At 41.7% G+C, this 23312-nt stretch overlaps 1 protein-coding gene across 2 annotated transcripts in view; it reads right to left on the bottom strand.

Moving 5' to 3' along the window:
* ROR2 (receptor tyrosine kinase like orphan receptor 2) overlaps window positions 1–23312 on the bottom strand; it is a 241100-nt gene that overhangs the window by 24769 nt on the left and 193019 nt on the right. For both annotated transcript variants that reach the window (XM_073344892.1, XM_073344893.1), the window contains exons 3-4: window positions 18993–19280; window positions 17771–17801 (exon numbers count right to left, since the gene is read on the bottom strand). In XM_073344892.1, coding sequence (XP_073200993.1) covers window positions 17771–17801; window positions 18993–19280 — 319 coding nt within the window. The remainder of the gene's footprint in view (window positions 1–17770; window positions 17802–18992; window positions 19281–23312) is intronic.

The following is a 23312-nucleotide window of genomic DNA, read 5'->3' as shown; positions in this document are numbered from 1 at the left end:
TACCTCACTTTTCCCAGGTTGTTATTGTTGGGGTTTTGTCATTGTTGCTGTTTTTTGCTTTCTACTTGTTTTTAACAGAGAGGTATCAAGAAGACTAAAAGTCTTTACTTCCTGCTTTGTTTGTTTGCTTTTTTGCTAAAGAACACTCTCAAAGTCTGGAGATCTAGAGCAGCAATTTCTTAGGGCTGGTCTACGCTACATTGTTAGGTTAACATAAGCTACCTTGCATCGACCTAAGCCGTGTAAGTGTTTTCATTTGTATTTGGTTCCCATCGACATTAAGTGCCTCTCTACAACAATTTAGTAATGCCACCTCCATGAGGTACGTAGACTCATGGTCAACGTAATTAGGTCAACGCACTGTCAGTGTTGATGCTGAGTTGCTTATGTTGACTCCTGAACGCCAGCAACAGTCATCCTATTATGCCTGACACTGACAATACAATTGACATAAGCACTCCTGGTGAGGACACGCACTGCCGACACAAGGAGCCAAGTGTGCACACACACAAGCAATGTAATAACTGCAGTGGCTGTATACCAACGTAAGTTTGGTCAACACATTTTTGTAGCGTAGACTTGGCCTTAGTGTTTCATTAAAGGGGAGATGCAATGCAATTTTTCTTCAAAAAGAATTATTCTCCCAAGTGTTTGTCAGTAGTTTTAAACAAACAATCTGACTGAACATTCCCATTTCTCTTAACACCCAATTTCAGTCTCTTGTGATGATAATCCCACTGGTCTTCCTGCACTGCAAGGAGTACTCCAGCAAAAGAGAGAAGTCAAGAACTGATATTTCTAATGTAAAATCAAAGAGGGAGAACAACCTTTTGTGGGGAAAAGATGGGGGAGGAGGGGGAAATAAAAGCCAAGAAACACCGAGGTTTGTCTTTATGCTTCATAAGAAAAGAAAATGGTCTTTTTAACTTTTGCAGCTGATGTTCAACTCATGCCAGGCTCACAGGACCCATGTCAGAGAGTAAAGAGGGCTCAGCATTGATAAGGGAGTGTGTGTGGGGGGTGGAGTTAGCTCCTTATCACACATACATTACAACCTAGTTAAACACAGTCTCTCCAACTGCTATCCTACAACTTTGAATCTGTGAAAGGAAGGAAATATATATGCAATATGGGGAAAGCAAAACAACAAACAAAGCCCTAGATTCCTTTTCTCTATAACGCAAAACACACTAGAGTGCCATCTTCCCATTCAGGTGGCATTTCAGGCCCCCATAAACCTTTTGTGTGCTTTGGAAACAGGAATGTTATAAGAGATCTTTCGAAATAATTTGTTATGCAGAACTGAAAATATCTTCAATTACTGGTGTTTTGTTAAACATTTATTATTTCCATATAAATAATCACTTTGCAATCATGTAACGTCAACTGTACTTAAAGGTTATAGAACAATATAGCTTCATGCAAACATACATCTCATTTGAAATATTTACAATATATAAAATGCTGTGTACGACAGGCATTGCATAAATATACTGAACCCACTAATACATACTATTTACACTACTATTATTAATCATGTTTATTATGTAGTGCCTAAGAACCAAATCAAGAATAGGGCCCATTGCACTAGGGACTGTACAAACACAGAGCAGCAGAGCCCTGATGAGCTCACAATCTAACTAAGCAAGACAGGCAGGGTGGAGGAAGGGAAACACCACACTGTGATGTCAGCAAACAGCAGGTTAGTGCCACAATTTCTTTTTTTGGGGGGAGAAGGGGGTTTAGTAAGGAGGGGATCAGCTACATGGGCAGAAAAGGGAAGGGAGAGGTGACACTGAAGGGAAGGCGGGTGAGGGAACAGGGCAGGGGAGAGGGGAGCCTGAGCGACAGGTGTGGAGTGAAGAGACTGCGTAAGGGGGAAGGAGAAGGTTGCAGCAAACAGCCAATCAGCACAGTGCAGTGGCGGCATTTTCCTCATCATGGCCCCCTGCAAAGCGCAATTCGGGGGCCCCTACCGGCGTTGCTGCCAGTCATGTTAGTAGGGGTCTGTGTCCCTGCATCATCTTGCTGGGCAGTGTTTGTGATTCACTTTGGCTTTCACTTTGTCACCAGGGACAAGTAACTGAGTCACCCTATCGGAAGCCCAACTCACTGCTTCAGACCCCCCTGCAATTGCATGGGTTGCAGGTGCCTAATGCTGCCACTGAGCATAGAGCAGAGACAATCCAGTTAAAACTGCAGCAAGTTCTCTGAATGTCCAAAGATCCCTGCTTTGGCTGCAGCTGCTCCTCTGGGCTGGCGTGTCTGGCTGGCTCCTCTTCAGTTTTTTAGGAGAGGGGAGGCATCATCTGGGTTCTAGTACCCCCAAAGTGGGGGTAAGAGAGAGTCTCTGCTGCATTGTTCTGGAGCCAGAGGTGCTAAGGGGTGGGGTAGCTCCACCTGGCCCCCTTTTTACCCTTTTCCCCCAGTGCAGCAGTCCCTGCTTTGACTGCTTATCTAACTCTTCTTACCGTCTAGAGTCTCTAAATATTACTTTAACTTTATAGATGATACTCCACCACCTAGACAAAGACATCAAAGAAAAGACCTACAAAACAAAGGGGCCTTTCTTAATGGAAAAGCTGAAATAGTGAAAAGAATAAATATGAACAGAATGCAACACACGATAACTGTAACACAATCTATTGTACACAACTGTCACAGCTGAACAGGCTGGAGGGCATATTAGAGGAAAATGTCCAAACAACTGAAGAGTGACGCATGGAAACTTCATTCTATATTAAATTCCTTTCCTGGAGGTAAATAGGAATAGATAAACCAATAAGAGCCTAAAGTGGGCATGCACTTGGTGTCCTTGACAATAAAGAGGATCAGACCCAGTGGCTTATGTTGAAAAATGTAGAATATTCCTAGTTTAAATTTGGATGTTAAAGATGATATTTCATATGTTAATACATGTTACAAAATCCCAGACAGAACTTCAGGCAACAGGAACACACATGATGGCACACAGGTTTTACATAGATGGAGCACAGAAACACGATGATTTAGAGATTTTTAACTATCAAACAGAAGGGTTCATTGAACGCATTTTGAAAGCAGGTACTGCTAAGAGGGACCTAATATTTGCTAACGAGAGCTTTTCTTCTTTCTGTCTTGGTCCCACAAACTCAAGCTAGAACATAAGGAAAACTTATACATTAAAATTACTTTGTTTAAGAAGTTAAAGATACCATACTCTTTCCTGCAAAGCTGTGTGTCAACAATAAACAGGAATTCTCCTACCTTGAACATTTTACTATTGACTAACAAATTGTTAGCTAAGGCAAACTAAGGATATGAATTGTTATCCATTAAGTAGGTATCCAGAACTCGTTTATATCCTATTCAACTGCTATCAGTAAATCATGGCATTAAGCGTTGTTCATGAATAATTTAGTGTTTTACTTTAAATCAAAGATGTCTGTGACAATAGGAGATAGAGAGATTCTTAAGTGTTCTTAGTAATAATGTTGATTCATTTCTCTGCTCCGATAACAATTAACAGATTGAACATTAAGTAACTAGGAGCCCAATCCTGCCAGATGAGTGAACTGGAGTTGAGGGAACTCAGCAACTTGAAGGATATTAAATCTTAATGCAAAAAAGTATTTAAGAATATGCTTAAATCTGTGCCAATTCAGGAAAACACAGAGGCAAAAGCGCATGTGTTTTCCTGAATCAGAGCCTAAAAGATTAAATAGTAAAGAGCCTGATGGAGTTTGCATTTCTGCTGATCGATACACAAAATAAAAATGTAATTGTACAAATATTTGGTCTACAGGATTGTTAGATCTGGGCTGGTTATTGTGCAATATCTACTATTGTCACTGTCCACTACGTGCACCCAAACATCAAGATGATCAGCATTCTAAGAATCTGGACAGATATATTTCAGAAAATTAAGTTTTAAAAATAAATATCCCATTAATCTATTGTACCATATGCAAGTAACACAAAAGGATTACTTAAAATAATTTGAGGGGGATTTCTCTTTTAATGTAATAAATGGATAAATAGATTCATGGCCCCATATGATTGTTATCAAATTAGTAGGAGGAACCCTCATATTATATTCTAACAACCATGTAAGAGCAGAGGTGGGTGAACTTTTTGGCCCGAGGGCCACATCTGGGTGGGGAAATTGCATGCAGGACCATGTAGGGTTGGGGCAGGGGGTTGGGGTGTGGGAGAGAGTGTGGGGTGTGGGAAGGGGTGTGGTGTGCAGGAAGGGGCTCAGGGCAAGGGGTTGGGGCAGAGGAGGGGTGTAGAGTGTATGAGGGGGCTCAGGGTGCAGGAGAGGATGCGGAATGTGTGAGAGGGCTCAGGGCAGGGGTTGGGGAGCAGGAGGGGTCTGGCAGGAGGCTCGGGGCAGGGGTTTGGGGAACAGGAGGGGTGCAGGCTCTGGCCTGGCACCACTTACCTGGAGTGGCTCTGAGGTGGCAGCAGTGCACAGCGAGGCTAAGACAGGCTCCCTGCCTGCCCTGGCCCTGCGCTGCTCCCGGAAGCGGCCAGCACCACGTCCCTGCGGCCCCTGAGATGTGATGTGCAGGGCTCCATGAGCTGCCCTCGCCTGTGGGTATCTCCTCCGAAGCTCCCATTGGCTGCGGTTCCCATTCCTGACCAATGGAGCAGCGAGGGGCGATGCCCGCACGCGAGGGCAGCGCACCAAGCCCTCTACCCCCCACTCTCCCAGGGATGTGGTGCTGGCCACTTCGGAGAGCGGTGCAGGGCCTGCGGCGCCATGGTGGTGGCAATCCTGCAGGCCAGATCCAAAGCCCTGATGGACCAGATCTGGTCCGTGGGCCATAGTTTGCCCACCTTTGATTTAAAGCAACCTACAGAATATAACAGATATCTATAGTTAGTTTAAAAATTCTGTAGAAAGGATATCATGAAAGGAACTGGTAAGTGCCTTTAAAAATTTCCATCCATATGTCCACAATAAGCATGTAAACCTCAACTTCTGACTCTCTCCCTATGTTACTGACCTCACCTACTCCAAGATAAGAAATATTATTTAATTAAAAATTATTTAATGTGGGAAGAGGAGATTTAAGCCATCCCTAACGACAAGTAGGAGTGGAGTTGCAAAGATATTGGGAAGACTAGAGTTGGCTAGTGCAACAGGCTCAGTAGAGTGCCTAAACCTAAACAGACGGGACCAGATCTTCAACTTGTATAAACAGTCACAGCTCAAGCAAAGTCCATGGTGCTATGACAATTTATATAAGCTGAGGATATGGCCCATGAATGTTGGAACCACACACTCATTCAGTTTTGGAGCACCCCAGAATATAGTTGTTACAATATTTAATGTTTCAGGCCTTTAATCTAAATAAAGTGAAATGGGATGTTATCAGACTTTCACTGGCATTTGATTGGTTGGCGATTAACATTTATTTAATTTTGTTAAGAAAAAGTTATCTAGAAAGAATTCCCTGAAAAAAATGGGACTTCAAGCAAGGGGCATTTTATTAGTCGAAGCTCCAAAATTACTATCTAAAAATATCTAAAAAATAAAGACTGTCCTCCAAAACAGCATCAGGCATGTTTAATTTGTTACTTTTAATTAGATCATGTGATGTAATGTATTAAACCAAGTATTCAGTATGCACCCAAACATGCTCATGGCATTCCCATTTGTTGAAATGGTTATACTGAAATTTTATTGGCTGAGCTCGCGCAGGCCTTACGCTCAATTTGACCGCATTTCTCTGTTTGTACATCTGTAACGTGATAATGTGCTGCATCCAATCAATTCTGAAATTTCAGGGAATGTTCTATGGAAGGTGGGTGAGGTAATATCTTTTATTGGACCAACTTTGGTTAGTGAGAGAGACAAGCTTTCAAGCTTACCCAGAGCTCTTCAGGTACACAACAGCTGGGAGATGCGATTCCCTCCTTGGGAAGACATTTACAGGCTAGCTCTGCTGGACCTCGTGCCTAAAAATAGCAGTGTGGCTGTGGTGGCTTGGACAGCTGGGGATTATACTTGGGCGCTCAGTCCTAGCCACCACCTCTGCTGTTGCATCCACACTGCTACTTTTAGGTGCTAGCTTGACGAGAGCTAGCATGCATCTGTGCTTAAATTCCCTTAAATTTTCTATGACAACTCTGCCTTCAGATGATGGGGTTTTTTTGAAAGTTTCAGCAACAGTGGCTCAGTCATTTCTAAGAATGAGGTTAGGGAAAAATACATGTTTTGCTCATGATAAAAAAAATTACAACCATTTCATTGAGAAGCTTTGGCACCCTCATGCTTCATGAAATTAGGTGGGGGAACAAGCTTGGTGTCAGGAATGTGCCTTTTGCAGTTCCCATGAAAAACTGCCCAAATTTGGCCAAATTATAAGCCTTTCTAAAATCTCAGTTCACACACACAGAGTAGAGACTTGACAGAATTTGCCAGTCAGTTCTCCAAAGATTCTTCCTGCAGCTACTACTTCTGGCTACTGCAAGTTGCTGGGGTGCTGGGACCTAGAACTCAGAGCAGGGAGACTGTCTCTCCTGTGCTCTCAATGACTGCCCCTGTTGGCACCCAGGCAGTATGGAGAAAGCCACCTGACTGAAATTCAGAAGGGTCAAGAACCAGATTTGCTCGTGGTGGAAGGAGCAGACTGAGACAAGGAACCTGGCTGCGGGAGGGGTAGGAGAGACTAGGACTGAGAATAGATGCGGAACCTCGGACAGGGAGCCTGGGAGTGAGGGGGAAGACTGGAACTGCAACAAGGAGTTTGGTGGGAATGGAAAGGGGCAGACTGGGACAAGAAGCTGGGGGATGGGGAAGCGATATGGTACTTGGACAGAGTTAGAAGTGTCTAATTACTAGAGAACACACCCCTCCAGAACCTGGAATGGAACCCAAAATTCCTAAATCTCACCATTCCTCCGCTGTCAGCAAATATCTATGAAACCCACTGGCCAATTGTATCTCTCATCCCCTCTAGTGCTGGCCCACACAGAGGATGAAAACCTGCTATGGCTATCAGTTACTCACTTAAGAGGCAGAGATCAGTGTAGCGGAGCCAAAGTTTCCAACCCTGATGAGCCATGCAGATGTCAATATAATTCCACATGACTGATATTTTTTCAGTTTGCTATTTTAAAGCGCTTGGAATGACACACCGATCTCAACCAATGCCTCTGGAATTCAAGGGAAGTTTACATCAAACAGCTCCCAACTACTATACATTTCCTGAAAGGGTGCAATATGCATAATACTAAATGATCATTTTCTTTTAGTTTTTGTTCCTTTCAATTCAAAACCAATTACTGGGTGTCAATCATCATTTATTTCTAAAGCATTCTCTTTTTTTCTCCATCCTCCTTCGAATTCATACTTCAGTGCAACATCTATTCGTCTGAACTCTGCTACTATATTATAAAAATTAGTGGACACTATCGTACAAAGCTCTGGTAAAGCAAACTGGCCTATGTTCAAAAGTCACAATTGTCATTTACTTTGGGACTCCATGCACGTCAAGTTATGCCAATTTATTGGTTATAAGCAATGGTACATGGCAGCTGCATAAATTCACCTAATCATATATAAAGTTAATAATCAATAAAAATACTTAGAAATTCAATTAAGAAAACAAATATTGTTCCTAAACTTAGTACGGAAGCACTTAGCTTTTCATGCCTCACACTAATGTCCTGCATGTATTGAGATTTCTGTCAGCTTGGGTAATGGAGATATGAATGTACAATGACCATTGTTTTCATCCCCCCCCCCCCCCGCCAAAAAAAACCCAACCCAACTAATAATGGCAGAAAAACACATTTTAATAGCAGCACCTGGTAACCTCCTAAAGCTTTTACATACTAATCTCAAACATGCTGCTGACAGCAATCAGAGAGATAGTGAGAGAGAATGAGAGACACTGGAGCACTGGGCTGTAAACAGTCGACTAAGCACACCACAACCACTTCAGACCATCTCGGATCATATTTAAGAAGCAGCTACAGTATTTCAACCCTGCAAACACAGAATACAACCTCCAAAGAATGTTTTCTCTAATTTCAGATTCTGGTTTAACAGATTTGGCAGTTATAATTATGATTTAGTGTAACATTTAATAAACTGCAGTCCATTGCAACAGAGGAGAGAATGGAAAGATAGACTCTGATCTTAAAAAGAAAAGAAAAGAAAAGAAAAGAAAAGAAAAGAAAAGAAAAGAAAAGAAAAGAAAAGAAAAGAAAAGAAAAGGAAAGGAAAAGAAAGAAAGAAAGAAAGAAAGAAAGAAAGAAAGAAAGAAAGAAAGAAAGAAAGAAAGAAAGAAAGAAAGAAAGAAAGAGGGAGTTACCTTCATATTAAACAATTTCCTAATACCATTGACAGCTCAGGCAGGTTTTTCCCCACTTTCTGGGAAACCTGCTGTAGTAACATTACACACATTTCATGCACTTCTTTTAGCCCTTTGAGTATTGCAAAACAATGAGCCATTCTATTAACACTTAGTCAAAAGAGGTACTTTTCAAAACTGATTTTGTAGAATAAAGTAGGTGAAAATGTCAAAATTTCTGTAGTTCAACATATCGAGAGAACAGTTTCACAAATACACAGAAGGGCTGTAAATGCAACAAGAGAAAATTTACCTCCCATTCTGAATTTGGAAAATACTGATTTTCCAACTCTAAAGCAGGGGAGATATAGCTTAGGCTTGTGAATTTCACTTGTAAACCAAAAAAAAAATTTCACTTGTAAACCAAACAAAACTAAGTTTGAAACTACTTCTTTCATGCTTGCAGCTATATAAACCAAAACTGACAAAAATGTGGCTATGAAGTAACTACCCCTTTTTTTCATATTACTATCAGACTTAATAAAATGTCAAAAAAGACATTGTGGTTAGTAATTTTTGGGCGGGAGGGTGTAAATGTTTTACATTACTTAATTTTTAGAGAAATATTTCCTATGTCACCTCATATTTTAGACTTAATGGGGAATTAGAAGCTTTTTTTTAAAAAAAAGTCACTTCTATTGGAATTTTTAACCTATTTTTATTACAAACACCATCTCAGATAATTTTAGTTTAATTAAAAAGTAAAAAGCTGTCTTTTTTCAGTTTGTTTACTTTGTACTGTCTGTTTCACTTTTTCTCAAACAACAGTCAATTAGGTACGTTTCACATATTGTCTGTGTGGTTCTATCAAAGAGCAAAAGGGGAAAATAAAGCATTTAAAAATAGGAAAGCGTGATTATGAAACCATAAAAATAGGCAGGATGCCTTATGGGCAGGTGTAATACCTGAAATTACTTTTAACTCATTTTTTGAAATTGACTAGATTTTATGATAATAGTGTTCCCTCTATCTTCTTGCCTCCCCTCACCCATGCATACCTTTCACCCACTTTAAGGCCAGTATGCATCCTAAGGCACTCTAATTAAACTCAATGTGGCATAAAATGCTGCACAGGAAGTCACAGGAACAAACAACTGCCCTTTTGTAGGGACACAATAAATACTTTGAAAGCCATTTAAGTTACTGAACAGTTGGGGTTAAAAGTAAATTCAAAACAAACTAAAGATCATCAGGGATGTCCAACAGCTGCAGTAGCGGAATAAGCCTTAGGGCTATCGCTAATTCGCATATCGATTTACATATACACATTGTTTAAAAATAACAAATGCACAAACAAGCCCTACTTGTAACTTCTTTGACAGAATAATTCAAATTGTTTCTTTGATCTCACCAAAAATAAGTACCTGTTACCGATCAGCTCCCTTCCCTGGGAGAGGGCATCTCTCCCTTGTGTTCACTGGGAGAGGGCATCTGGGAGTCAAATTTTATGAGGTCAGAGATGCATTTGGCCTTTATCTATACGCTGTGCACCTGAGTTACTGCTTCCCACTTGACCAATGTGATAGCATGCTGACTACTAAAAACAAACTGCAGCTCTCTAGCCAAAAAGATACATTTGACCTCTACTGCATATGAAGGAGGCACCTGGGGAACACTCATACAAGTTGTGTGTCAAACCTCCCACATGGTGACATTAGACAGTGCATTTATATCTGTCGGCAAGTTTACATTTTAAACTCAAAGTATGGGATTTACAGGAAAACAAACATTTACCACATTTTTATACTTTTATCTTTCATCAAATACATTACAGGACTGTATGTTGTAGCCTATGTGAAGCAAGGTTGCAAGTAATATGTCCAAACCCTTCAGACAATCTTAAAAATTCTGAAGTATTATAAACAGATGGCAATTTTCCCATTTAGCTATGCTTATAGCAATAAAAACAGATACATACTTCACAAGATGTGACAGAAGAGATTCAACTTTTAAGGATAAATAAGCCAGAGACAGATGCTCTATCTTCTGACCAAAGTCAACAAACAGATTTAGAAGAGTCATGTTACAGGGAAGAACAATGGCCCAGATCTTCAATTGTGGCCAATGAGAACACAGCACAATTAAGGAAGGGGAGGAGAGGCACCCTTTGCATTTCCCCCAACCCTGTATTAGCTATGTGTCAGGTATGTCCACCGTAACATTAAGTTAGCGCAGCCTGAAGTATGCTTTAAATTATGTCAGCTACCCATGTCCAGTAGGGGCCAATCTGACAGCTGGAGCTCTGCAGAGCATAAGGAAGCTCTGACCAGAGCCCCTTCTTTCTGTGTCAACAACAGGGTGCGGGAGCATAGGATCCCCAATGTTACTGTAAGATCTCACAATAAATGACCCTCCTATAGCTGATATTCCTGTTTTGAGGGCCAGGATCTGCTAGTGGTGCAATAAAAATATCATGTTTAGACAATGGCATGGAAGAAGGTAAAGTTCCATTGTACGACTTCATTTTTATATTTGGGTTAGTATTTGTTTTGAGAATCCAAACCACGTGTATTAATAGCAACAACCTCTATTAGCCTATTTTTCAACTTTTCTCAGTCAACCCTTTCTTTATGAAATCCAAGACCATTTTTTATAGGAAGGGAAAAATCCAATCTGTTACAGTCCTGCTACCAATGCCACTCAAATGATCAAATTGCATGTGTAGAAACTAACATTTATTGAAACTAGTACATGTAGCATTAACTCTGAACACTTTTTTAAAAGGAACCGTGAATGAAACCATAAAGGAACAGACACCCCAAAGAACCTAAAAACTTTGCTGCCTATGACCCTATCTCCTTGGCCTTGACCTCCCCATCCCCCAAACAAGGGGTGAGGGACATGGTGGCAGAATGTTCTGGGGGACAAATGGGTCATCCCCTGAGCAGGGTTTGGGGGCCAGATACATGCTGGTCTTCAGGCACAGTCTCAGGCTCATTGTTCCCCTCCTGCATAGTCACAAGGCTCCCCAGGAGGGATTTTGGGTGCCAGTCCAGGATGTTGTGCAAGGAGTCCTGTGGCTACGTCATCGTCATGGGGTAGGTGGTTGGGTCCTATGTCTCAGTATTGATACGTTTCAGCATTTCAGGAATGCAGTTGTTCAGCATCCTTCAGTATCACAGACAACTTCTGCAGCCCCCCAGAAAGGAGCATCTGCTGAAAATGGAAGGGTGCATGAACTAATGGTTTTAAAATTTTAATGCATTGACGTGTATGTATTTCTTCTTTGAAGGCTGGTCATCAGTTGGAGAACATACAATTTTGAAAGTACCAGACTGGAAAAGGGCATGATGTGGGGATCCGGCAATCTATGCCAGAGAGATATTTGTACTACTTGTCACCCCTGTACTTATTGCTGAATGGAGGGGTCTGGAGAGCTATGAAGGTGGACCAAGCAAATTGGCACTGCCATTGAACCTTAAGAACCAGCTTGAGTTTCTGCTGTACCAGAAATTTGCTGACATATGCTTACAGGACTGGCAAGCAATTTGCATGGAAATAGACTATATTCCAAGCTAGCAGATGGAGCCTGCATGGAGAGGGAGTCGCAAACCAATGCAAATGCCCACCCACCCCCAAGCCTCCCCCTGCACTGTCAGGAAACCTGGTCCCTTTATCCAGCAAAGACTGGAGAAAGGAACAGGGAGGAATAAAGAGTCACATTCCGTGAACTTTCCAATCAAGACTGCAAGCCACTCGCCTCCCCATTGCAAAGGGACACTGCAGGGTGTCTGTGCAGCTGTGGGAGCAGATCCCTCACCCATCCCCCTTTCTCCTGACTTGTGCAGCCTGGCTTCAAGCAGGAAGACGCTGGACACTAGGGACCGGCAATGCTTGAGAACATTCATACTGTGACAGAGGACCACTGTCACATTCCTCTCAGAAGCAAAGGTTCTCCTTTTCCGTCCCGGCCCTGATACTAAACCGACCCTCCCTTTCGCATAGCTCCCATTTGTAGAGCTGTGGAGGATTACTGTACTGAAAGTCTGTGATCTTGAAAGGAGCAGAAAACAGCTGTAACTTTGGAGAACCATTAATCACATACAAATGTCCTGTCCCCAAACCTGAACTTTCTCCCCACCCCCACCCTTGCTGTCAGACTGTTGGCCAACAAACGCACAGACCCATGAGTAACATGATAGTTAGCTGATAATCTGTTCTATAGCTTCTGCCAAAAGCTGCATAGTGGTTCATGGTAATTCAATAAAATGTTGAATTTAAGTTGCGTTTTGGTTGGGGACCATTGTATGTGTTGACAGAAGGGGTGGGTGGCCTTCCAGTCCTCCATGCAGACCCAGAGAACGAGGGAGGGGATGTTGGTGGGGAGGGTGGAGTTTTAGCTTACTTGTCTTGGGTTCTGGTTTCTGCTGAGTCTCAGGGCCTCCCTCCTTTTCAGAAGGGACTTGCAGAACCAGCTCCTTCACGCAGAGGTGCAGGATAACATCCTCTTCTTCCTCTGGGGCCTCCTCCTCCCCTGTCCCCACTGCTTCCACACCCTGGCCTTCTTCAGCACCCTGTCAGACAATGAGGCTGGCGGGTTTGAGGAAAGGGGTCATGTGTCCCTCAGGCTCAGTACTGGGAGTGCTGGAGAGCACCCAGTCCAGCTCTTTGAGAATGGTCATGTTAGAGGCCCCTCCCAGCGCAACTGCTGGAGTCTTTTGCCCTGTGGTACTGGAACCTGGGATGCTTTATCTGTCCCTGGCACTGGGCTGGAGTACAGTGAATGAGACTGGTGCCAGCCCCTCCCCAACTTCCCAGTACAAGTGTAAGTTCCTCATGCTGCGGGAGAAGTCGTGGAGTACAGTGAACTCAGACCACACATTGATGAGCACCCAGGTGTGCTCGGCTGACCAGATGGCTACTTGCTATTATGGGTGAGAATGATGGGACAGAGACCTTTATAGATTTGGGTAAGGGTCAAGCAGGAAAGAGTTTGGCGCATTGTGAGAACAGGGCTGGAAGACTTTTGATCGTGGGACTCAGGACATGCTCCTTGCCCCTGTCCACACTACAAACTGGCACAAGTAGAGGGCTATGCCATTGCCCAAGGCATGTTCATACCCACACTGCTCAGGTATGCTAGCGTTCTTGCCCTACACATGCCTTCAAACCCATATTTCTGAGGTTTAGATGTGGATCGCAGAGGGATTCTCATACAACCACCTGCTTGGACCCACGTCCAGTTGACGGTGGAGACATAGCTCTAGGGCAGGGACAGGCAAACTTTTTGGCCTGAGGGCCACTTCGGGTTTCCAAAATTGTGTGGAGGGCCGGTTTGGGGAGGCTGTGGCTCCTCAAACAGCCAGGTGTGGCCTGGCTCTGACCCCTATCTGACCCCCTGCTTCTCGCCCCTGACGCTCCCCCCCCACTCCCCGGGACTCCTGCCACATCCACCTCCCCCTGCTCTCTGTTCCCTGACTGCCCCCCACTGCCCCGTCCAACCCCTCCTCTCATTCCTGACTGCCCCCCGGGGACCCCTTCCATTTCCCACCCTCTGACCGCCCCAATCCCTATCCACACCCCAGGCCCCTGACCACCCCCTCAAACTCCCCTTCCCTCTATCCAGAGGTGAAAGTAAGCCGGTCCAGTCCGGCTTACCGGCAAGAGCCAGTATACCATGCCGGACCGGACCGGCTTCCCCGGCGGTGATTTAAAGGGCCCAGTGCTCCTGCCACTGCAGGGAGCCCCAGACCCTTTAAATCACCTCCGGAACTTCGGCAGCTGGACTTGGGCGGTGCTTTAAAGGGCCACGGGCTCCCCGCAGTGGCAGTACCCCTGGGCCCTTTAAAGCACCACTGGAGCCCGGCTGCCAGAGCTCTGGCAGTGGGACTTGGGTGGAGGCTCCCAGCATTGGCTGGAGCACCGGGCCCTTGAAATCCCCGCCTGAGCCCAGCTGCCGGAGCCCCGGGGCTCTGGCAGCCGGGCTCCAGCAGGGATTTAAAATGCCCGGAGCTCTGCGGTGGCCGGGAGCCCTGGGCCCTTTAATTCACCCCCTGAGCCCTGGGGCTCCCAGCCGCCTCTGCAGCGGAGTGATTTAAAGGCCCCAGGGCTCCTTCTTTTCTGATAGAAGGGCAAATTGCAATTCCTTTTCAGAAGTGAGTAACGTTGATCGTAGACGATAACAGGATTACACAGTAAAACAAAAAGGAATGAGTTTTTGTTGTGTCTAACCATTCCTCTACTGCTGTATTATGAAACGGAAAATGTGACAACCTTCAAACCACAGCAAAGGACGGTCAGACACTTTAAAAAAAATAAAAACAAACAAAAAAACCAACTTTCCATTATAGATTTGAAAGTGTGCTTTTACCACGGCCATCAGCCAGGGAATTAAAAGTTAATGGTTGGATAATACAAATCACCAAACTAGAATTGATTTACAAACCAAATGTGGTAATTTTGATAAATCTGTATTTTTACATCTTTCTGGAAACATACTCCAGAACTTTACAGATAATTATAAACCTTTATGGAAAAATTTTAAACCAACCTCTTCTAGAAAGTCTTTAAAAGAAAATTAAAATCTGTATGTCTTTAGTGTAAATGTTATACAACCTTACTTAGGCTTTTATGAAACCCTATTGACCTCATCCTTATTGAAGTCTACAGTCCTTTTTTATATGGGCAAATCTGACTCTTAATGTGTTTGGCAATCCTTGATTGTTACACAGTCTTCTAGAAGCCCGGTTTAGCATATGGCCGCAACATAAGCATATGGATTAAATGAAAATTTATATGATAGATTATATCAAACAGATAAAGGTTGATATTCTTTAAGACTTAGGGATTGTTTTAAAATGAGGTACAACTGACTTCAGTGTTCTCACTGAAGTGTATCTTTTTAAAAAACATTAATACCAAGAGGCATGGAACTTTGTGCTTCAGATGGAAACTGGATTGGATGGCTAATGAATAAAATGAGCCCTTTGTTCCGCACCAATTCCTTCTGTAGTCTAGTTCTGCTGGCAGTTCAGAAGGCCATCTCTCTCCTCCTCTTCCCTCACGCCCTGCTCCCACCCACCCATGCATACATGACTGGTTGCATAATTAAAAAAAAAAAATCACTTGCAGCCACAACAAAAATTAATACTTGACAAAATACAAGACCCCAAAATACAATGAAAAAGACAGAAGTATTGATCGGATATACCTGGAAAAAAAACCCCAGATATTTTCAACTAGAAGACGAGCAAATAAGAAAGCCCAGAATCTTGGTGCATGTCAGAATTACATTCAGCATACCTCAGAGAGGGGCAAAAGACGTTAAATAAAACTGGATTCTCTGGCTAGCAAGGCTACTTTAACCTATGTCTAGCAGCTTATGTTCTTGATGGACTGTTCTGACCGCTAGGAATAAATAGTTGGATCACCCCAGTCACATCCTGTTTTTCCCAGCCATGTTCCCTATGCAAAGCTTCTGGAACGGGAGCCTGAATCTGTCTCAAATACTTCTTAAATACACATATTAATTCCTGAAAACAAAAAATTAATTCCAAGGCATTTAAAGATTGCTAAAGTGATAATTCCACCACCAAAAATAAAAGGCAAGAAAACATTAAAGTGCTCACCCAACCCTTGCAACTTCTTCCATATCCACCAGCCAAAGAACACACGTCTTCCCATTTCCACACAAAATATGCAGTCTTCAGTTCAGACACTAGAGTCATCAGGGATGGATGCTTTCTAATTGTTTGGGATGATGATCTCTTATTGTGTTGAAGGAGAAGGCTAGTGTGTATAGTCAGATGAAGATTTAATTGATGGTGACATTTAAGACTGGTGTGCTAGATTATTGTTTATGGGGCGTTTAACACTTTGTGAAGTTATTGTTGGTAACATTCCCCAGGAATATTATTTAGGTGATGTAATGAGGATGTACAATGCTGTGCACTGTTTTTCAATAGCTGATATTTGGTATTGAAGTTAAAGTTCCTCCTTGTGTGTGAAGATGAAGAGAGGAGGCGTGTGGCTCTGGGTGGTGGATATAGTCAAGTTACAGTAATGCTGAGAAAGCAAAATCATAGTTGTAAGTTGCAACTGTGGGGTGAGGACTAACTAGTGATTTTCTTGCTTTTTTATGCTTGTTTTCATGGTATATGCACTTGAATGAGCACCTATGTAGAAGGAATTTCTGAGTTTCTAATGAAGTCTGTATCAGTGGAGTGAAGTCTAATAGTTATCAACATTGTTAGCTATCAGTGGTGACATGTATTCTCTTCCCTATGTCTCCCCAAAACCCCACTCCGCAACATCTCTCTCCATACCCACATCCATTATTCCCTACCCACATTCCAGATCCCCCTATTTCCCTACCACATTCAGATTTTAAACATCAATTGTAGGTGGTTTGTGCAAAGAAATCTGTATTTCAAGTTGCCCAACAATTTCCATGATAAGATCCTGTTGCTAACTGTTAAATTTAAACCATTTCATGCAGAAATTGTCTATGTAAGGTGTCTGCCAATGGCCACTTTTTTTTGTGGAAAGTTTCAGGTAAAATGGTTCAGTCATTTCCAGAAATAAAGTTAGGGGGAAATATGTTGTTTTGCCCATGTTAAAAAAAAAATCTTACAACTATTTCTCTGAAAAGCTCTAGTGCCTCCATGCTTTGGAGAAAAGACTTAAAATTTGACAAGGGACTGGAGGGGAGGGGGAGGTGGGAAGCTGGGGCGAGTCAGCCTGGTGTCAGGACTTTTGCCATACCTGTGAAAATGTGCCTAAACTGACCCAGTTATAAGCCTCTGAACAATCTACTACTGAACACTAGCTTCACAGAATTTACATGAAGAAATGATACAATAAAGCTTACTTAAATTTATTCAAACAAATGCAACAGTAATGGCAAAACAAAGCCAATCTTCCTTCTTTTTTTTTTTTTCTTTTTTTTTTTTTGGTAATTTGGTTAGCCCACCAACTCCAGGCAGCTGACAGAAATAAGGAAGCCATCATGAAACATTCATGTATAAATTACATTACAGAACAGAGGTTTCCTAATTATTCAGAGACAAATACCTGAACTAATTTTACTTGATTTTTCAAGTTACAGTAACATAACATGGGTAAAGTTACAACCACAGTGACCTAAAATTTGACCTCTTCATTTCTGACCACCAGTGTTGCTCATGCTTGTCCTGTAAATGGTTACTGTCTAGAATCACAGTTTTGCAGTATTTTGCATCTCTAAAATACAAAATATGCAAGCAGAAGTTGCTTAAGAAAATTCTGTCAAACCAAAACTAACTGTAATACAATGCTATCCTTGTTTGAAAAGACTTCAGCCATTCTGAGGGTTTTCAATCAAGCTAAATATTTTTAGCAAAGACATGTGGTGACTGCCAGCAGTGTTTACAGGATTTATGACCCAAATTCTTTCACAGCAAAATCATTAAGGATGCAGTAAATGATTTCCAAAAAGTACTTACTGAAAATTGTGATTTGGGCTGTTTGTTGGACCTATGAACATAAAACAAATACAAATTATTGACAAATTCAGCTCATGACTGTAGCATTAAGAAAAGCTAGTAGCAGGCTAAATAGAACTCCATAGATTTCTTTAAGGAAGGTTTGCAAAGCATCAAATAAAAGGCTGTGAGTTCCTGCCCATAATACGGTTATTTTCAAAACCACAAATAAAAATCACATGAATCTTCTGTCTACTCAGGCAGAAACCTGAGTGGACTTCATTTTTGTTAGAATGCATCTCATGGTATAGAAACATACACCCTCAAAAATACAAAGCATTATCTTGGCATATCACTTATCTCTTACTAAGCCCAATTAAAATCATTTTAGGCTTAATATCAGAGCTGTTAGGATGTGTCAGGGGCATGCCTATAACCTGTGTCACAAAAGGAACATGATATGATGCCCTAGTATTTAATACATCTCTCTAAACAAATAGCGGAGTTAGTCATTACCTTAACAATATTAAACAGTATCTAGAAAATGGAGCGTCCCTAGAGTTTTGTGCCACCACCTCAGGGACTTTTAAAAAACACATAAAAAGAAGTCCTGGCTGCAGATTAAGTGACCGATCCCTCAAAAGGGATGAGCTCCTCCTACCAGGTACTGTGTGCCCTCAACTTCCATTAATTTCACCCATTGGAGGGCATTCAGTCTCTCACAATGATTGGGCTCCAAACTACAAACACCAGTGAACACTTTGAACTGTTATTCATTCCCCTTTTCCTTTCAAAAGCTCTTTTTTACAGAGTGAGTTCAGGGAGTGGTCCTGCTTTGAGCAGGGGGTTGGACTAGATGACCTCCTGAGGTCCTTTCCAACCCTGATATTCTATGATTCTATGAATATTGTGATAATTTGAAAGCAATGAAACATACCATTTTTGTACCTTGTACTGGGTCTTCTTTAACATTTGTGATTTTCTTTGAGATGTATATTTACAGACCATTCCATCTGTATTTCCTTTCTTTTATTGCAAGTAAATGGGTATCAGGTTTAGCTAAGAGCTCTTGTGCATAACAAGAGAGGTCTTAGGCAATAACTTTTATTTATTTCTTTTAATGCTGAGGGAGTTTTTTAAACAGCAAATTAATTTCTCATTTTGCTATTGTGAAAACTAAGAACTAGGCTATAAACTAATTAAAGTAGTCATAAAAGCCACATTTTAATGCAAAATGACTCACCAAGCCTTACAAAAAGAACTCCTGTTGCAGTTATTGTCTTCATTCCATTAGTAGCTACACACTGATAGTACCCAGTGTCAGTAGTGTCGAGATCTTGGATTCTTAACCGTGAACCATAATCTGTTTTTCTTATGATGATCCTTCTTGGCTCCTGAACCACTGGTGCATCATTTTTTAACCATCTGACATTGGGGGAAGGATTTCCTGCTACCTTGCAATGGAGAATTGCTGTCTGGCCCTGGACTATGGTGATATTGTTGACTGGTTCCAGAAAGGTCAAAAAGTAACCTGTAAAAGTGAAAGTTCAGAAAAGATCAAACTTCAGTGAAATTTGCATAAGAGACTGCCCAAGGGCTCATTTTTATGAACAGCTCTTTAAAATGGTTTCAGTTTTCTTTTAAATATATGCTAGGCAGAAACACAATTCTCATCACCCTGGATTTGGAACAGTATCATTCTCCAATTTCTGTCTCATGAATGAGGGCTTACCTACACGGCAAGTTACACGGAGATAAGGTAAAATGTAAATTTATACTACTATAACTGCCTGTGTGGAATTCTGGAATAAGATTTTTTCTCGTCTATTTAGCTTGTGTCATAAGAATAGCCATACTGGGTCAGACCAATGGTCCATTTAGTCCAGTATCCTGTCTTCCAGTGATGGCCAGTGCCAGATACTTCAGAGGGAATGAACAGAACAGGGCAATTTCAAGTGATCCATCTGCAATTTTTGACAGTCAGAGGTTTAAGGACACCCGGAGCATGGGATTGCATCCCTGACCATCTTGGATAATAGCCACTAATGGACCTATCCTCTTTGAATGTATCTAATTCTTTTGTGAACACAGTATATTTTTGGCCTTCACAACATCCTCTGGCAACAAGTTCCACACTTTGACTGTGCATTGTGTGAAAAGCTTCCTTATGTTTGTTTTAAACCTGCTGCCTATTAATTTCATTTGGTGACCCCTAGTTCTTGTGTTATGTGAAGGAATAGGTAACACTTCCTTATTCACTTTCTCCACGCCATTCACGATTTCATAGACCTCTACCATATCCTAGAAAATGTACTATAAAATGTACTGTATTTGTAGAAAGATGGACCAATTTATTTATTTTAATACTAACGTCTAATTAGTGAGGAACTACTATATTATTTAGAAGTCTCCACACTTGGATGGCACAAGCCTCTTCAAATGGTTTGCAAAATGGAGTGAATATGTATTCAATGTGTTGTGGAAAAACATCTCACCAATGATGTAAGGTATAACTTAGATGTGTTGATATCATCACTGAACTGAACAGTATTTAATAAATAAACACAGGCTGTTTAACATTCATATCAGTATCAGCAGTTTTGAGCTCAAGAACGGCTGTTGTATATGTAGAAGTAGCAGCATCGGGATGACCTGAGGTAAGGTCAGAAATCTAGGAGATCCTTAGGGGAATGAAAAGAGGGAAGTGGAAAGAGGAGGAGGAGAAATACAGGTGGGGATAGAAGGAGAAGAAAATGAAACAAGAGAAAAACATAAGGGAAAGATGAAGGGAGGAAATAAAAGAGGATTGTGAAAGACAAACTAAGACAAAGGAGAGAAGACTGACAAAAAATGTGGATGTGGGAGAAGCTATGCTGTTGGCTCACTGGCAATTTAGTCACTAAGCCACAAAGGGTAGAAGCACTGCACAAATAGGATACTGACCCATGGTTTTGGCCAGGTGGGCAGAGATAGGGAAGACAGAGAGAACAGGTTACCAGAAATCAATAAGGCACTCTCCTGGAAGGAGGAGCATTAAGAAGGAAACATGTCCAGCCTCTTCAAAAGAAGTGGAAGTGTCACCTTGATGTAGGGCCTTTTTGAAGGAAGCAGTTAAAGATGGTAAATAAGACATCCTGAAAAACCTCTTCAAAAATTTGATTCTTTTAAAAAAATAAGAGGGGAAGGGGAAGGAGGGAAGCAAAGAGCAATTCAAAAGGGAAAGAACATAGAAATGAGGGAGACAATGATTAAATGGAGCATCGGAGAATAACAAAAAATACAAGGCGGCAGAAAGTAAAATTATAAAATTGGATTGGTAGTTGCAAAAATAAAATTCTCCCCAATACTTTGCAATTCTATTTAATTGTCTGTATGAAGGAGATTACACAATCACGCACAAATGAAGCTACATTTGTTGTAATATAATTCTAGTTAGATTTTATTTTTGTAGTGTTTGAACTAAAAGGATGACATGCCTGCATGTAGACAGAACATCCTCACACTGAGGATATGTATCCAGGGGAGGGGACCCCATTATTAGGAAGAGACGAGTAATAGTAATGGAAGATTTAATTATTAGAAATATAGATGTCATAAATATAAAGGGAAGGGTAAACCCCTTTGAAATCCCTCCTGGCCAGGGGAAAGCTCCTCTCACCTGTAAAGGGTTAAGAAGCTAAAGGTAACCTCGCTGGCACCTGACCAAAATGACCAATGAGGAGACAAGATAAAGGGTCTCTGTCTGTCTATACGCTATTTCTGACGGGGAGAGTCTTAGAACTTTTAGTAAGTAATCTAGCTAGGTACGTGTTAGATTATGATTTCTTTAAATGGCTGAGAAAAGAATTGTGCTGAATAGAATAACTATTTCTGTCTGTGTATCTTTTTTGTAACTTAAGTTTTTGCCTAGAGGGATTCTCTATGTTTTGAATCTAATTACCCTGTAAGGTATCTACCATCCTGATTTTACAGAGGTGATTTCTTTACTTCTATTTCTATTAAAAGTCTTCTTGTAAGAAAACTGAATGCTTTTTCATTGTTCTCAGATCTAAGGGTTTGGGTCTGTGGTCACCTATGCAAATTGGTGAGGCTTTTTATCCAACATTTCCCAGGAAAGGGGGGGTGCAAGTGTTGGGAGGATTGTTCGTTGTTCTTAAGATCCAAGGGTCTGGGTCTGTAGTCACCTCGGCAAATTGGTGAGGCTTTTTACCAAACCTTGTCCAGGAAGTGGGGTGCAAGGTTTTGGGAAATATTTTGGGGGGAAAGAAGTTTCCAAACAGCTCTTCCCCAGTAACCAGTATTTGTTTGGTGGTGGTAGCGGCCAATCCAAGGACAAAGGGTGGAATATTTTGTACCTTGGGGAAGTTTTGACCTAAGCTGGTAAAGATAAGCTTAGGAGGTTTTTCATGCAGGTCCCCACATCTGTACCCTAGCGTTCAGAGTAGGGAAGGAACCTTGACAATAGACAATTGGGTGACAATGTCATGTCACAACTCATGATGAATTGCTTGTCGGATGCAAAGGTTGCAGACCTCTCGAGTCACTTAGACAGAATTACGTGCAGTACTGCAGAGCCATTGGTAGTTGTGGTACGTGTAGGTACCAATGACATAGGGAAAGATAGGAGAGAGTCCTGGAGGCCAAATCTAGGCTGCTAGGTCAAAGATTAAATCCAGGACCTCCATGATAACATTCTCTGAAATGCTTCCAGTTCCATGTGCAGGGCCAGTTAGACAGGCAGAACTGCAAGGCCTCAAGGCATAGATGAGCCGATCATGTTTGAAGGAGGGATTTTGGTTTATTAGGAACTGGGGAATCTTGTGGGAAAGGAAGAAGCTATAGAGGAAGGACGGGCTGCACCTAAACCAAAATGGAACCAGGCTGTGGGAATGTAAAATTAAAAAGGTTGAAGGCGAGTTTTTAAACCAAGGGAAAGCTGACAAGTGCAGGGGAGCACATGGTTCAGACACAGACATTCTTTAGGGAAGGATTTATTAAAAGGGATACCCCATATCCTAATAAAGAGGAGAGGATAGAAGTTGAAAAGTACAGGTAGGAACTAAAGAAAAACTATCAAATGAAAAAGAGGCCCATTCAGTTACATTACATGAAGACAGACAAATATTGACAATTTTTATAAGTCCTTCTATATAAATTCTATGTCTAAATGCTAAAATGGGTTAACTTGAGTACCTGGTATTAAATGAGGATACTGATATAATAAGCATCATCGAAACTTGGTGGAATGATGATAATTGATGGGGCATGGTAATAAGAGAACAAAATACACAGGAATGGCAGAGTAGGTCACAGTGGTGGAGAAGCGGCACTATATGTGAAAGAAACCATACAGTGAAATATAGTAAAAATCTTAAATGAATCAAACTGTACCACAGAATAGCTATGGATAGAATTTCATGCTTGAACAACAACAATATACCAGTAGGAACACACTACTGACTCCCTTCACCAGTATGATGACAGGGGTTGTACAATACTCAGATTGAGATTAGAGAGGCTACAAAAATAGAACACCCAATAATAATGGGGGATTTCAACGATC

The sequence above is a fragment of the Lepidochelys kempii genome, chromosome 5 (genome assembly GCF_965140265.1).
Source record: "Lepidochelys kempii isolate rLepKem1 chromosome 5, rLepKem1.hap2, whole genome shotgun sequence".
NCBI classification, from domain to species: Eukaryota; Metazoa; Chordata; order Testudines; family Cheloniidae; genus Lepidochelys; species Lepidochelys kempii.
The sequence above is the reverse complement of the archived record's forward strand: the minus strand, read 5'-3'. Positions and strand labels throughout refer to the sequence as shown.